Source organism: Triturus cristatus, chromosome 5_1 (assembly GCF_964204655.1).
Source record: "Triturus cristatus chromosome 5_1, aTriCri1.1, whole genome shotgun sequence".
NCBI classification, from domain to species: domain Eukaryota; kingdom Metazoa; phylum Chordata; class Amphibia; order Caudata; family Salamandridae; genus Triturus; species Triturus cristatus.
In genome coordinates this window covers 125,035,309-125,051,561 of record NC_140587.1, presented here as the reverse complement: position 1 = coordinate 125,051,561, position 16,253 = coordinate 125,035,309, and the positions used below count along the sequence as shown (strand labels likewise).

The 16,253-nt window shown below is 46.3% G+C and overlaps 1 protein-coding gene across 1 annotated transcript in view; it reads left to right on the top strand.

The window, feature by feature from the left end:
* Positions 1-16,253, top strand: part of LOC146830356 (uncharacterized) — a 993,685-nt gene that overhangs the window by 121,584 nt on the left and 855,848 nt on the right. Inside the window, exon 3 of the mRNA XM_085603721.1 lies at positions 15,907-15,957. Within this exon, the coding sequence (XP_085459847.1) occupies positions 15,907-15,957 (51 nt within the window). The remainder of the gene's footprint in view (positions 1-15,906; positions 15,958-16,253) is intronic.

The window sequence follows — 16,253 nt, the reverse complement described above, 5'->3', positions numbered from 1 at the left end:
GCCCCTAAGTTGGCCAGCACAGAGTTGGATTTTTTAAGGTGTTTTGACTGCAAGTTTTTATAGTGTTCGAAGGAACTTATTCTGCGTTCGGCGTTAGAGATTCTTACTGTTAGCTTATTGTGAGCTCCTTCAACCTTAAATTGAAGTAGGTCCATATTGGTTTTCGTACTTAGGCCAATATTGTGAACTGAGTTCAATTTCTTTAGTATGGTGTCAATCGTCAAAGACTTATCCGATGTGTCCTTGACATTTCATTTCTTTTTCTTTATGTTCTTTCTTTTCTGGTAATACTTTGTAATTTCTGCCATCAGCCATGTTCTTCTGATTGCTCTGGAGTAAAGCCGTGTAAGTGGGTAAAGAACTGCTCACCATAGAATGGTTTAGCTCAGGATGGGTGCAGACATGCACAAGGATGCAAAGCATGTAGATTGGACCCTTAACCGAAGGGCTGACATGTGTGTACAGATCGTCGTTAATGCAGGCTGTGAATATGCCGGCTATCTTAAATGCAACTAGTAGACCCTGTCCCCATCCTGCACTTACATTAAATTGCATTGTCATATCCCGCAGTCGGTGTCCATCCCCCATGCGCCATCACTGTAAAAGATGGAGGCCGTTCCCAATGTAGCGCTAAAAGCACTACACAATGGAGAGTGTCAGTTATTGCACCTCAGAAGGCAAAGAAATCTGGCAGATGATTACCAATTCAGCACTTCAACTGTGACAGCAGAGTGATCTATTGCTATCTGGCATTCTGTGGGCATCCTGTGGAGAGTGGGTGACACACTGCAGCTCCCAAGTGTGTCTGAGCACCCCTGCGACGTTATACAGGCAGTGTGCTTTGTTTAGTGGGATATTGAGCAGGGAGGCGCAGGAGAAGCCTGAACACAGAGGGTGAGTTTTGTATTGTATTTGTGGCCGATGTGGCAGTCTCGTGGATGGGTACGTTGTTTAGGAGAGTGGCGCTGCTTAAGCTGATGTGGCAGGTTCAAGCCTCGGTGGCAGGTATGTCACTCTCCTGAGGTCGATGAGGCAGGCTGCAAGCCTCATGGGTGGGTGCGTCAGTTAGGAAAGTGGTGCCGCCATGTTAGAGCCAGTCAGGGAGGGCGCTGCTCATCTCCACCTTGTGTGGTCTAATCCTTCATAAGGATGCGGTGAGGCCCGCGTCGGAACACTTTACCCCCCACCATGTATTGGAAAGAATGGCCTTACTGGATCTAGAGGGGGTGGGGGACTTCTGTTGGGCCACTCTAGTCATACGTGGCCACCACATACATGGCTCCAGTCTCATCCAGCTCGCCTGAAAATATTCTGCCTGTGATCGTGACGCGGGTCAGCACACTCAGGTCATCACCCCACTAGGCTCAGATGTGGGTTACAGCAATTTAGGCACCATTTGGTTGCAAAGAGAAAGCTTCAGTAACAGAAAAAAGCTGTGGGCTCGCAGGAGCTCAGAGAGGAGCTGCCATCACACTTGGGCTCCAGGCCTTGGCCCCCATTCCCATCACATTGTTAACTAAGAGGAGAAGAGGAAACAATGCAGCCCATACCTTCTCCTCTTACCCAAGCACAGGAAAGCAATAATAGGCTATACCGAGGCAGCTACTTCTCCTGTGTGTGCTTCACAACCTAATCGCCTTTTTAAACAGTGTGAGTGTGTTAATAAAAACCTCCCTTACAGGGTGAGGAAGAAAATGCCTCCATTCCTCCTTACCTTACCGATGTGCAAACGGGTATATGCTGGCATACTGCTTGCCTTGTCCAATGGTTAAACACAGCACCCTTGCAGGATGAGACGAAATGCCTGTATACCCTCCTCACCTGGCCCAAGTTCATGGTGGGTGGGTATAAACTGAGTAAAACAATTAATGAGCAGGTGAGCCACCATCCACTCTCTTGCTTTCTTCTCGTTTTGAAATAGGGCACAGTGGTGAGGGGCAGGTAATTCTGGACTGCTCCCACGCAATGCTGCAACCCGCTATGGAGGAGATCAGCTGCCAACCATGACTGTTCCCTAATTTGGAACATGGTGTAGGAATGGGTAACCCTTCCTCGCTCCATTAGGGTGCGCTCAGTGCTGCAGACCGCAGAGGAGTTGACACCTGCTGTTTCACACCATTATACATTGCGAATCAGGCATAGTGGCCCATGACAGGTGACCAATTTTAGGATTATTTAAGCCCCACCTTGCCCTTGGTCAAGGCGGGGGAACAGAGGGTCAGTTAGTGAACCTCTCTCTTCTACAAGAAAACTGGGGTGGCGAAAGGAGGCAAAATATAGCTACATTTTGAGATTTTTTAAAGAAATTTGGGAAAAGTGCTCTGGATAAAAGTGTCAGTTTTCCCCCTAAAAATGTCATCAATGAATGGTTTGCTGTGCCAAAGTCACCATTTTCCCAGCTTCCAGAAACATGCAGAACTGAATAAAAAAAAAATTGTACCACAGTTTTGGCATGTATAAAAGACATAGCACCTTTTTCCTTTTTTTTCTTGCTTTCAGCCTACTTCAAGTTTGTGGTAGAAACCAGTGTGAAACCTATGGGTGATCCAGAAAAGCTATATATTTCTGAAAAGTGGACAAAATACCGAATTCAGCAAGGGGCCATATGTGTAGATCCCTCAAGGTTTTCCCTAAGAAACTAATGGTCTGATTTAGATCCTGGTGGAGTGGTCACTCCGTCACAACACGGATATCCCTTCCACCTAAATATAAATCCCATAGGATATAATGGGATTTATATTTTAGGGGATGGGATATCCGTCACCGTTGTGACAGAGCAACCTGTCCGCCGAGATCTAAATCAGGCCCTAAGTGTTGAGATAAAGAAATATTGAAAATGAGTAGGCAAAAACTGCCACTTGTGACAATGTTTCCTGTTGTAACTTTTTGTCATGATGGCTGATTTACAAAAGCAATGTACCATTACATTTGCTAGACCCTTATGTGTGTGGGGATTTATAAGGTTTGTTGGTTCTCCAAAAACCTGAGGTATCCAGAGGTTACAACTGAGCTTCACCGTACAATGTGTTTTTTAAAACTGTGTACTGAGTATAGACCAATTCATGTGGTGAAATATGTAGAGTGAAAAATAGGTATCAAGGTAACCTATGAATTTTTTAGGATTTAAATCTATTTTATAGAAACACTATACACATCATTTTGCCTACATCCAATGGCCGGCGGTGCTATAGCATGAATTGGGAGGTGTGCATCATTCAACAATGGGGGGAGCAAGAGATAGAGAAGAGACAGTAGGAAGGGTCAAACCTGGGAGGAGAGGGGAGTATGGGGGCGTGTTGGGATCCTAAGTCTTTGGTGGGGCACCTATGCTCTGGTGGTCTGCAGGCAGTGTTGGTGATGTCAGGCGTAAATATTGGGGGCAGGACAGCTTGGGAAATTCATCAGACAGGTATTGTATGCAGGGTTGCCACATTTTATCAAAGCGGGGAAGCTATTGCGTGGGGACTGCGGTTAGCTTCTCCATCCCAAGCATGTCCTAAATTTTCTGAAGCCAGTCTGAGTGGAAGGGCACGACTTCTATACCCCACCTGGCAAGTAGAATCTGTTTTGCTGCCCCCAGTGCTAAGGTAATCGCTTTGCCTCTGTGTGATCGCAGTAGGTGGGTGAGTGGGTTGGTAAGACCTAGAAGTATATAACTCGGGAATTTGGGTATGTTAGTTTGGAACACGGCATTTACTTTTTCCAAGGTCCTAGTCCAAAAGGATTCCAAACTAGGACAGCACCAGGGGAGGTGCGTGAGTGTGGCTTGTTGCCCACAATGTCGCAAGCATTGCTCATCTCCTGTACGGTCCCAAGCAGCCACCCAGGCAGGGGTATGGCACCAATAGTGAGTGATATTCAGGAGCATTTCTTTGCTAGTGGTGTTGAGTGCAGAAGACCGCGCTCGATGTAGAAGATCACTCCATTCTTTGTCTGTGAATGTTCGTTCACATTCTCCCTCCCATCTGACTCGAGCTGGCGAGGCAGGGGGCTCAGCGGCTTTGTCAGGAAGGAGTAAAGATCTGAGAGTAGCTTCTTATCTGTGGTTTGCGTAAGGATTCACGTCTCAAAGGCTGTTGATGTTTTACTGGCATATGGGCAGATCCAGGGCTGGGTCACCCAATGTGCTACAGTCAGGTATTGCCAGCGAGCTGTGTTTGGCAGTGTGTAACCTGTTTGTAGTGTTGGGAATTCCATGAGCCCCTCTTCATCGAACAAGTCCAGTAGACGTTTACAATTAGCTTCCTGTCATGCCTTAAATGCCGACCCCTTGGCTGCTGGTGAAAAATATGGGTTACCTCCTCAGGGGTGTTTGTGGTTGGATAGGGGTGGAAAGACCGTTCAGCATTTGCACCTTATCCCAAATCCCAATTGTAGCTCTTACAACCGGAGAAATGTAGACCCCCATTGGTCTATGTGGTTTTGGTAGCCAGGGTATCTTCCAAATATGTGGAGCCGCTATGGGCTGATCTATAATGCACCAGTGCTTTTCCGTTAGCGTACGAAACCATTCCACTATATAATGGAGTTGTGCTGTCTGATAATAACAACGAAGGTTCGGAACACCCAAGCTACCCGCTGACAAGGGAAGGTATGCTTGGGCCTTGGACCTCCTCACCCGCTTTCCCTCCCAAATGAAGTCCCATAGGAGTGAATGTATTCTGTGTAGGAAGGGGCAGTGTTTGCATGATGTATAGGAGTTTGGGAAGGATTGTCATTTTACCTGCAGCTAAGTGCCCCAGTCACGAGAGACCATGGGGTTTCCACTTGGTGTGGTCGTTATTTACAAGTGTTATAAGGTTCCCATAAATGTATGAGGCAGTGGCTGTAAGTGTAGGTTATTCCTGTAGTCCCAGGTATGGAATATGGTTCTCAGCCCCTTGATACGGGTATTGAGTGCGGAGTCGAGTATTGTCTTCCTCAGAGACAGTCAGGCAGAGCATCCGAGATTATTGGAGGTTAATTTCAAAGCCAGAGGCTGCTTGGAATGCGGTTAAGTGAGGGTCAAGAGAATATCTGCATACAGCATTATCTTTTGCTGCCTTGCTCCCATCAAAATTCCTGACACTTGACTATTGGTTTTTATTAGCTCTGCAAAAGGCTGCATGTAGAGCGTGAATAATAAAGGAGACAGGGGGCAGCCTTGTCTGGTCCCTCGATCTTTGGGAAAGGTAGATGATTTCTCCCCTTTCACTCATATGTTGGCATGAGGATCTGTGTAACATGCATGGACCCATACTCAAAAACGAGGTCTGAGGCCTACCCTCTCCAGAATGCACCCAGTCGAATGCTTTTTCAGGATCGATTGTCAGCAACAGGGCTGGTATTTGAGAATGATGTACCTTATCCAGGTGACACAGCCTTTTCGTATTATCACTACACCCTCACTCTAGGATAAAACCAGCCTGGTCAGAGTTGACCAAACCCTGTACATAAGGGGCAAGCCTCTGGGCCAGGATGCTTGTGAATATTTTAAGTGTCAACGTTTAGGAGAGAAATCAGGTGGGATAATGCACAGTATTTAGGGTCCTTTCCTGGTTTGGGAATCACTGTAATTGTTGCGTGGAACATCAACTCTTGTAGCCAACCCTCCATACTTAGCGATTTATATAGTTGTGCCAGGATTGGTGCTATGTCAGGACCACAAAGTTTGTAAAAGTCTGCCCCGTATCCGTCCAGGCCCGGTGCCTTGTTGGGTTGTAGTTTATGTATAGCAAGGAGGACTTTCTGCATGGTAATGTCCCCTTCTAGGGCTGCAAAAGTGGCAACTCCCATAGCAGAGGGGAACACCGAAGCTAAATATGTTTTCACATCCGTGTCTCGAAGAGGCTCGGCTGTGTAGAGGGTCTTGTAGAAGTAGCCAAATGCTTCTTTAAAGCACATGGCACCGCCTGCCCCTCGTATTTTGGATACCCTTCGGTCCATTGCCTGCGCGTGAAGGCGGTGCGCTAACATGCGCCCTGCCTTGTTGTCCCGGCGTAGTATTTCTGGCATACTTGAAGAAGAGTGTACTCAGCTCTCCCCAGATCTATTGCATGCAACTGCTTCATCGCTACTATCAGTTGTCGGCGGACCACCACTTACCCCCAAATGGACGTGGGCATTCTTTATGTCTTTGATCCGGCTCTCCAACTGACGGCGCTTCTCCTTTCTTTCATTATTGTAGTCCGTGGTTATCCCAATAAAGTTTCCTCTAAGGACTACCTTTAGTGTTTCCTACAGTGTGCTTATGGAGGTCTCAAGGGTGTCGTTGAGTTCCAAATAAATGTGCAGTGCTGTCAGCTTGTCTCTTTGCACTTTGTCATACGTGAGGAGTTTTGTGTTTAGCCGCCAGTGGAGGGAGGTAGATGTTTTCCCTCCGGGTTTAAAGCGTAGGATGAGAGGGGAGTGATCAGAGAGGGCTGCCACCGCATTCGACACAGAAAGAGTGACTTGAGTGACTCCATGGTGTTGTGAGAAAGTCATTTATATGTGCATACATCTGGTGGGCAGCTGAGAAGAACGTATAGCCTACCTCGGTGGGATGTGTATGGCTCCATGTGTCTGTAAGTCCCGCTTCATTTATCCATTGCCTGGTGCCAAGTGTAAGTCCCCACTTCCTGTCCCATCAGTGGGGCAGACTGGTCTTTGCTAGCGTCTAGTGTGATGTTGAAGTCTCCTCCCACCACTAGTTCATTATCTGGGGAGGTTAGCAACCGACCCAGTGCTTCTATAAGAAATGCTTTCTGTCTCTCATTTGGGGCATATACGGTAGCTATTGTGTACCTAGTTCCCTTTATTGAAACCTGCAATGCTAGTCGTCTGCCCGGGGCTTCCGCAAAGACTTGTTTGACCCTGCCCGCAAAGTGTGTCGCAAGCAAGTTTGCTAACCTGCCCTTTTTGGTGTCCCCTGAAGAAAAGCATTGACGATCAAGCCAGCGGGATCAGAGTCTCTGCCAGTCACTTTGGAGCAGGTGGGTTTCTTGCATGCAAATATCACATTTTGAGTCTTTAAGAAATGACAGAACTGCTAGCTGCTTAGTTGGGGCATTAGGCCTTCGGACATTGAGGCTAAATAGGGACACTACCACAGCTATCTATGCGAGCGGCATCTGCCTTTTCTGGCGCGCCCCACGCCCATCCAACCTTCCAGGTAGAGGTTGCTGTGCAGGGGTAGACATTTGAGGAGCGAAAGGGTGAGTAGAAAATAAAGAAGTAAGAGTATAGGATGGTAATATCAAGAAACTTTCCTCACCAGAGAATACTAAAAAACAGCAGGAAGAGGGGTCCATGTCACCGGCTGGCACTGCCACAGTTAGACACCAGCAAAATGGAGCTCCGCCAGATGCTTCATCTGCTCTGAACAGAGGAGGTGTGTGGTCAAGTCGACTGTAGCTATGCCAATCTGGACAAACGGGGAGTGTCGTAGGGATGGAGGGAGGCCAATTCCTCTCCATCATTCTTCAATGGTCATCTGCAGTGTCCAATCGATCGCCCTTCTGTTACAGTTGGTGGAGTAACCGCGATCACCCCTCACTTCTGTCGGCCTTGGTGGGTTTGCTTAGCGTTTTCTTCCTCCGTTGGAAGGAGCAACACCAGCCAAGACTTCCACTCCCTGGCTTCCGGGCAGGCGACCCAGGAGGTTCCTCTTGTCAAAGATCTGGGATATCTGGAAATTTCCGAGCCTCTTCTTATGTGTGGATCATTCGAACCTCTTCTCTCTCCACACGTACTGGAGATGGAAGGGATGACCCCATTTATAGCTAATCTTTTGGATAAGCAGACAATCTGTAAGTGGCCTAAGGGGCATGCGTCGCTGTAGTGTAGGTCCTGATATAACCATATTCGGTGGCCCTCGCAGTCGATATCCTTCAAATCCTGTGCTGCTTTCATGATAATAATTAATAGTGTAAACAGGTGAGTATGTCCTGAGGTTGCCCCGGTGCTGTGGCCGGTCTCCAGGCTCGGTGCGTGCGGTCAAGGGTAATCTCCTGTTCTTGTAAGGTGGATGCCACATGTTTAAAGAGAGGAATAACAAAGTCTTCTAAGCTGCCAGTGACTAATTGTAATGGGACACCTTTGATTCGAATATTGGAAAGTCAGGGCCTATTTTGAAATCTTCTGTCTGGTTCCGGAGCTCTGAGTTCTGTTCGCGGATTGTCAATATCTCCTGAAGGTGGCTCTCTGGTTCCTCTTCCCTGACTTCTTGGGTCTGCCTCATTGAGGTCATCCTTTGGTCAATTGCTTCGACGTCTTGCCGAATCCCTCTGATGTCGGCAGCTATGTCACGTTTAAGCCAGATGAATCACTGTGAAGGAACTCAAATAGTTGCTCCAGGAATGCTTTGGTGATGGGGGATTCATCTCTTATAACCTTGCCATTACTGGTTGCATCTACAACTGTTTCTGAACCCCCTGTTTTGGATTTCACCTCAGTCCTCTTCATGTTAGGCTTGGCAAACATGTCTTTCAGTGATAAATCTTTCTTTGTTGTCCGGTGGGAGGAACTGACTGCTGTTGTTGGGTGCTGACATGTAGGCCACAACGTTGATGGTGTATCAGAGTATAGGTACATTCACTCCCTGTCACTGTAACGGTACCTTGGGATGGTTGGTGGGTGTTACCGGAGTCGTGTGATGTCCGATATGCGAATGTAGTCCCAAGTCTCCCCCTCTGCCACTGCAAGCCCTACAGTAGAATGGGTGGATGTTTCAATTAGGCGACCCTGCCGATAGCGCCAGCAGGGGCACATTTGATCCATGTTGCAGGGCTCTAGTTATGCCACTTCTGAAATTAGGTTGCTGTGACATGTTGCCACGGGAAGGGGTGAGTCTTTGAGGGATGGGTCGGACCACTGCTTGTGAACCACAGAAGACTGCTGCTGCAAGCCCTCATCCCTCTTCAGTCTTGGGGCTTATAAGTGCAGGAGCCCACCCAGTCGAAGCTTTCCCCACCCTCACTCGCCTCTCGCCTCCTGTGGTCTGTGTACTGCGCTGCATTGACCCCCACCTTAGGGCCCCAGGGTGTGGGTCGTCGCAGCAGGGCCCTTTCCTCGTGCGTCAAATTATGCCAGGTGCAAATTTGGCGGGTCTGGCCTGTGAGGGCCAATGTCCCAGTGGGTAAGCCCGGCCTGTGCTGAAATGTAGGTGTGCTGAGAGTGCTGGGACAGGCCGGCCCTTTGCCGAGGAACTGCAGAAGATCATATGCACTGATCCTCTCCCTGCGCTCTCATCCATAAGGCTGGGGGCTAGGGCTCACGTACTTGCTGGTTGCCTGCTATACCACCGCGGGTGGCCACATCGGACTCCAGCTTCCGGTTCACCTCTTGCATGGGGCCCCCATCTCTGTCCCCCTCTATTGTCAATGGCGAGCCCATGCAACCAGGAACGCAATGTCTAATCCCCTCCGGGCACACCACAGGACACCTTCAGAGCAGGGGGGGCAGGTCACCATCCGTACACCAGGCGCACTCCACCTGGGTCGCTGGAAGGAGACAGTGCTTGCTCCCTGGGCCAGGCTGCCCACGTTCACTCCACCTCCTCACCTCCGGAGCCCCGCTGCTTCAGAAGCGGCCGCCCTGGGCTCCCTCTGCCACGGGTCACCTCGATGGAGAGTCTCTCCGTCTCTGCTGCTCAGCTGGGGGCCAACGGCACCATGGGTTCACCTCTTCCGCGGTGATACATGTATTGGGCCTAGGCGTCCAGCGGAGCTCTGATGGCTCCATCGTTTTTGCCACCATCTTGGACACACCCCACCTATGTATTTTTTAAATGGCACAAGAAATGGAATTTAGGAGTAATGGTTATTTGTGCATCTCTGAATTTATGGGTGCTCGTAGGAGCATATGATTTAGAGGATATTTTTCAAAATGTCTTCTTTCTCACACACTGGCCTACATTTGGAAGGCACAAATGCAGCAAAATCCAATTAGTAATAACATATATCCTACTATTCTATGCTCCCACATGTCTTCTGATTAAAATGGTACCTCTCTTGAGCGGGTAGGACTAGTGCCTGTGACAGGAAACGGCACAAAGCGCAACATGGATACTTCACATTTTTCCACTCAAAACTGACGCGTTTTTTGCAAAGTGGGTAGTTGTGGATTTTGGGCCCTGGCTCATGGGGCAGCTAGGGAAACCTAGCATACCTGCACATTTTTATACACTATACACCCAGGGAAAGCCATGATGGGTGGCTTGCATGGTTTTCACCAGGTTTGGTTTACCCTAATTCCCTTGCAAACCTCAAGCTTTGACTAAAAAACAAATTTTCCTCACATTTATGTCTGCAATGTTCTAGAATCTGCAGGGAGACACATATTTCCTTCTGCCCAGCATTCCCCTAAGTCTTCTAATAAACATTTTACCTCATTGTGTGGGTAGGCCTACTGCCCACAAGAGAAAATGGCCCAAAATGTAACAGGGCTACATCACATTTCTCCACTTAAAAAGGACCCGTTTTTTGCAAAAAAGGTAGCTGTGGATTTTGGGCCCTAACCCAGCCAACACCTAGAAATCTAGCAAACCTATACATTGTTTAATCCAGAATCCCTTGCAACATCAAACTTTATCTTAAAAAAACATATTTTGTTCACATTTCTGTTGATGGAAATTTATGGAAACTGCCAGGTGCTACACATTTCCTTCCACCCAGCAGTCCTCTAGGTCTTCCAATAAAAATGGTACCCCACTTGTGTTGGTATGCCTAGTACCTGGGACTGAAACAGCCCAAAACGCAACATGGACACATCACAATTTTCTACTTAAAACTGACCCGTTTTTTGCAAAGTAGGAAGCTGTCGATTTTGGTCACCAAGCCAGCCAGCACCTAGAACCTAGCATACCTGTGCATTTTTGAAAACTAGACACCTAGGCGAATCCAGGATGGGGTAAATTATGTGGCTCTCACCAGGATGTGTTTTCCAGAATCCCGTCAAACCTCATGGTTTGACTAAAAAAACACATTTTCCTCACCTTAATGTAATGGAAGTTCTGGAATCTGCCAGGAGCTACAAATATCCTTCCGCCCAGCAGCTCCCTAAGTCTTCGACTAAAAATAGTCCCTCACTTGTGTGGGTACACCTAGTGCTTGCGACAGGAAACGTCCCTAAACACAACATGGATACATCACATTGTTCCGCTCAAAACTGAACCGTTTTATGCAAAGTAGTTATCTGTGGATTTGGGCCCTAGCTCAAACCATACCTAGGGGAACCTAGCAAACCTATACATTTTTCAAAACTAGGCACCTAAGAGAATACAGGATGTTGTGACTTGTGTGGCTCTCACTAGGTTCTTTTATCCAGAATCCCTTGCAAACCTCAAACGTTGATTAAATAAAACACAATTTACTCATATTTCTGTGATGGAAATTTGTGGAATCTGCTTGTAGCCACAAACTTCCTTCCCCAGGCATTTTCAATTAAAATGGTACCTCGCTTGTGTGGGTAAGCCTATTGCCCATGACAGAAAATAGCCCAAAATACAACATGGATACATCACATTTTTCCACTTTATTCCATTCAAAACTGACCCCTTTTTTGCATAGTGGGTAGCTAGGGATATTGGCCCATAGCTCAGTCGGCACCCTGGGGACTCTAGCAAACCTGCCCATTTTTAAAAACTAGACACTCAGAGGAATCCAGGATGGGGGAAGGTGTATAGATCCCATGATGCCCTGCAAACCTCAAACTTTTCCTGAAATCATAGCTTTTCATTACATTTCTGTAATGGAAACTTCTGGAATTCGTAGGAATCCACAAAATTCCTACCATCCAGCATTATCCCACTTGTGTGGCTGGGCCTAGTGCCCACTACAGGAACAGATCAAACCAAGGTCACTGGGTATCCTGCAGTTTACTTTTCAAAAATGTGTGTGGTTGGTAGGTTTCCATGGATTGCGGGGAGCATGGCACCAAATATCACCGCTACCCCTGTTGCTCATCTCTCCACATAGAATTTTAGTGTCTTTTGTGAAAAGGTCTCTTTGCCCACCTACACAAGAGAGGCACAATTTTTATCAAGAGATTTCGGGGAATGTTGTGTGGTAGGAAATGTGTGGCTCCCTGCAGATTTCAGAAGTGTTCCTCACAGAAATGTGAGGAAAATGTGTGTTTTTAGTCAATATTTTAGTTTTGTAGGGCTTTGTGGGTAAGAAAATGGTGTAGGACACATGCTAAGCATACCAACATAGACTCCCCAAAATGTCTAGTTTTCAGAACTGTCTGTCTGGTAGGTTTTTCAAGTTGGCAGCCTACCCAAGCCCTAAAAGTGAAGCTGTTCACTGTTGCAAGTGGGGTGATACTGGGAGTCAGAAAAACTCTCCAGACACATGTGTAAAGATAACACCCAAAATAATCAGTTGTCCTCTTGCTTGCCATTGTGATGAGATGATTTAGTCTGCAGGGGAGCAGAAAGACTGTTGAGGCTTTAGGGGTGAGTGTGGGGCCTGATGTTAAGCTGGGAAAGACCCGACCCCAGTATTTTCTTAAAATGCCTACTGCTGCCATACAGTGGGCATTCTGCCCCTGGAGGGGTGGAGGGGGGGTAGGGCTGAAGGACTGTTACCCCATTTCCTTGAGGGACATCACCAAATCAATGCCAGGCAGCCCCCACCCCTATATAAAAAAAAGCTTTGCCATGTAGTCTAATGGGGAATATTAGCTTTTATTGTGTGCTAAGTATAGATTAATTCATGTGGTGAAATATGTAGAGTGAAAAATAGGTATCAAGGTAAGCGTTTATTCAATAAAAGTAAAACAAGCCTATCTTCTCATCCTATCGTCATTGCAGTAAAAGAAAAAATAGAAAAAAAATCTGACTGCTCAGGAAGCTCTTCCTGAGCAGCCTCATGTTAAAAAACCCCCCATAAAAGACACTCACTGCGGCAGCGCACCAGAGGAAGCCTTTATTTACCTCCCCAGTCACGGCCAATGGCAGACACATGCACTGTGGAGGTAGTGTGTGTATCGGCCATTGACCAACATCTGCACTTAAAAGGTTAAGCCCTGGGATTTTATTAAATCCCCATGCCTTGCACTTCTGTTAAAAAATCTCTCTTGATGTCTGTGAACATCGGACGAGATTTAAAAAAAAAATGATGGCAGTGATTGTGGGGTTTTGCGAAACATCCAACCAATCTATAAAATAGCGTTCTTTTTTTAAGATCTCTCCTGATATGCACACAAATTGGGAAAGGTTATAACAATTGTGTGGGAGAAGGGTTTAACATACACACAGAGTACATAAATGGAAGGTGGGTACCAAATAGAGTGTCTGCAAAGAACAAGCAGGAAGCCATACAGAGGGGCTGGAGTTGGCAGGAGGCATACTGTGGTGGTGCAAGCCAGACGGTGGCCTATAGAGGGGCTATAAGCATTGAAGGTCTAGCAGATAGGGCAGGACACAAAGGAATGTAGGGAAATCAAAGACGTGCTGTGGGGTGGAGGAAGTGCCTGGGGGCCAGGGTCAGATGAAAGAGCTGGATAGGGCCAAGACTCACAGGGTAGGAAGGTCAAATCTCTAAAGTGGGCTGCTGAAAGGGTTGGGGACACTAAGCGGGGCTGCAGGAGCCAAGCAGCATGCCACACAGATGTTTGGTCAGATGGGGCCCACAGAGTGCTGGAAAGGGTAGGATAGGTTGGTATGGGGTATGCATAGGCAACAGGCATAATCAGAGGCTACATAAGAAGGTTTAAGGGCTTTAAGGGCATTAAGGTACCCAAAGGGTGCCAGGGGCTTTAGAGGGCACCACACAGTAATTGCCATGGTTTTAAAGACACGGTAAGGTGGAGCAAATCATATGCCAAAATAGCCACCATTTTATACCAACAAACCCCTAGTACCTTCACAACTCCATCATCTTATGTGCATGGAATTAACATACACTGTTTAAGGGATTCTGCACATACACAGAACTATGAGCAGGATTCTGGGATCTCGGTGTATAGGGGCTAAGCCTTCAAACAACCTTAGTGCCCACGAGCGACTATCTATAGTGTGTCACTCGCTCTCCTACACATTTACCGAGAAGCAAATAATTAGACACCCCAGAACACACTGCTCCCTACTCTCTCAGGAATCGCGGCAACAAGGCAAAATCCTTTCACTCGCACTCTTGTTTTTGTCCACAATAAAGTCTGACAGAGACACGAAAGAGTTTAGAATATTTATTGCTCTATAATGCAGTACACATGCCACATCAAACAGAAAAATGCATAATACAAATATTGTCAGCATAGCAACAAGGCCATATATCATGAAGAGAGATGTCAGGATGAAAAGATAATAGAGAGAAGACAGTTCAGCCTAACCTCCCTCCCCTTGCTAGGAATTGGTACTATTATATAACAGAAGATCTCTGAGTTTTGTCAGCAGACACCATACCTTAGTGCCTATATCACAGGAACCGCATTGCTCTTCTCCCAGGAGAGGTCCCTCTCCAAGTGTGTGTTTTTCATGCCTGCATCCCCGTTATATCAAAATGCTAGTCTCCCACCAGCTGCATTGGTATGTTGTGTCTAAGTGCTAGGGCCTGACCAGAACAAAACAACAAGGGGCATTGTTTATCAACCTTGCTCACAATGTTCAGACTAAACTCCAGGAACAGGCAGAGAACGAACACAGTGAACAGTTCCCATGCAAAAAGTGCGAACAGAAAATAAAAACAACTAGTAAAGTGTGCAAAGCTGAATCATGGCTGAAGGGCTCATGCTAACATAGTGATATCAACAAAGTCCCCACTGGCCACGTGACACCACTAATTCATCCCCATCATACGTCCATGCAAACTAACATCATATGCCAACTCAATAAAATCATATGCCAACACACCTACCATGCCACTATGTTCACCTTCACCTATCTACACAAACAACATCAAATGCAAAACATAATTCATCTTACGCCAACAGAACCAACAAAGGTGCATACAGTCTAATCCCCTTCATACACCACCACACCCACCATCACATGCCAACACACCATCATCATAGGACTAAGCAACTTTCCTCCTGTGCAAATACATCAAATAGCATATGTGCACACAGAAATCGTCAGACATCCCCACACCCAGTATCATTCCTCAACATACCCACTACTATACTTCTACGCAGCCGGTATCATGCATGAACAAACCCACTTTTATTTGTAAAAACCCTCGCCTTCACACATAGGTCCACCCATCCACCATTGTACAACCGCACATTCACCTTTATAAACAACTACACATCCACCATTGCATGTTTGCTCAACCATTAGTAAACACCCAAACTCACCCTTCAGACAATATCAACCACATTTGTACACACACACCAACGTACTTCCATCGCCCAACCATGAAATGCTCATACCAACTGCAACTGCCACATATGCACAGCTGACATTATTTGTCCGCCCACCTTTTATCAGACAACCACACAGCCACATTCATTTGCGCACAGCAGCATATATACAGTCAACTTAAAATTCCTATGCAGCCTCCATCACACACTCACATAGCTATCATCATATGCCTTAACCATAACACTGATCAACAAATCCAGCATTATACACCCACGCATTTACAATAATTTGCCATTATACCAACCAACATGCACCCACACAACCTGCAGTAAAATTCCAATAATTTAGTCATTTCATCATACATCCTTTGACAAACTTCAAACATAATCAGTTTTTTTCTCAAAGACCTCTCAGTTTACAACTACGATCGTAAAAATACAAGACCCTGATATACCACTTTTTCAAGTCCTATAAGAGTTATGTGCAAATGGTTAAAACCTTTGTTACAGTAGCACTCTTCGAATTGTTTGATTAAATGTAGGGGGCAGAGGTGCATTGTAGTTGGAGCTGGAACAAGTGACATCATGAAGAATTGTTATGGGTATGCAAGGATAACTTTTCATTTTTGTGTTGTCTTTCTCCAGGTAGCAACTCAAAAAGTGTCCACCACAGGTCGATAAACAAAGCGAGCACAAGTAAGTAGTGCGCCACACTTTCATGATGGTTTTATCTCTTTACAATAAAAGTACAGTAGCTATTTTACAGCAAACAAATGACTGTTTCATTTCCCAAAATAATTTGAATTGAATGTTTTTCCTAGATGTTGTCTGAGGAATGTGATTTATGGTATTTTACATTCAACAGTTTCAGATAGGCATGTGGGCTTGTAAATGATGATGCTGGCAGCACAGATTGCTAAAAACATTACTTAAGGAAAACATTATCACTGTTAGTGTACTAACTGTGATATTGTGAACTGATGCACTGCATC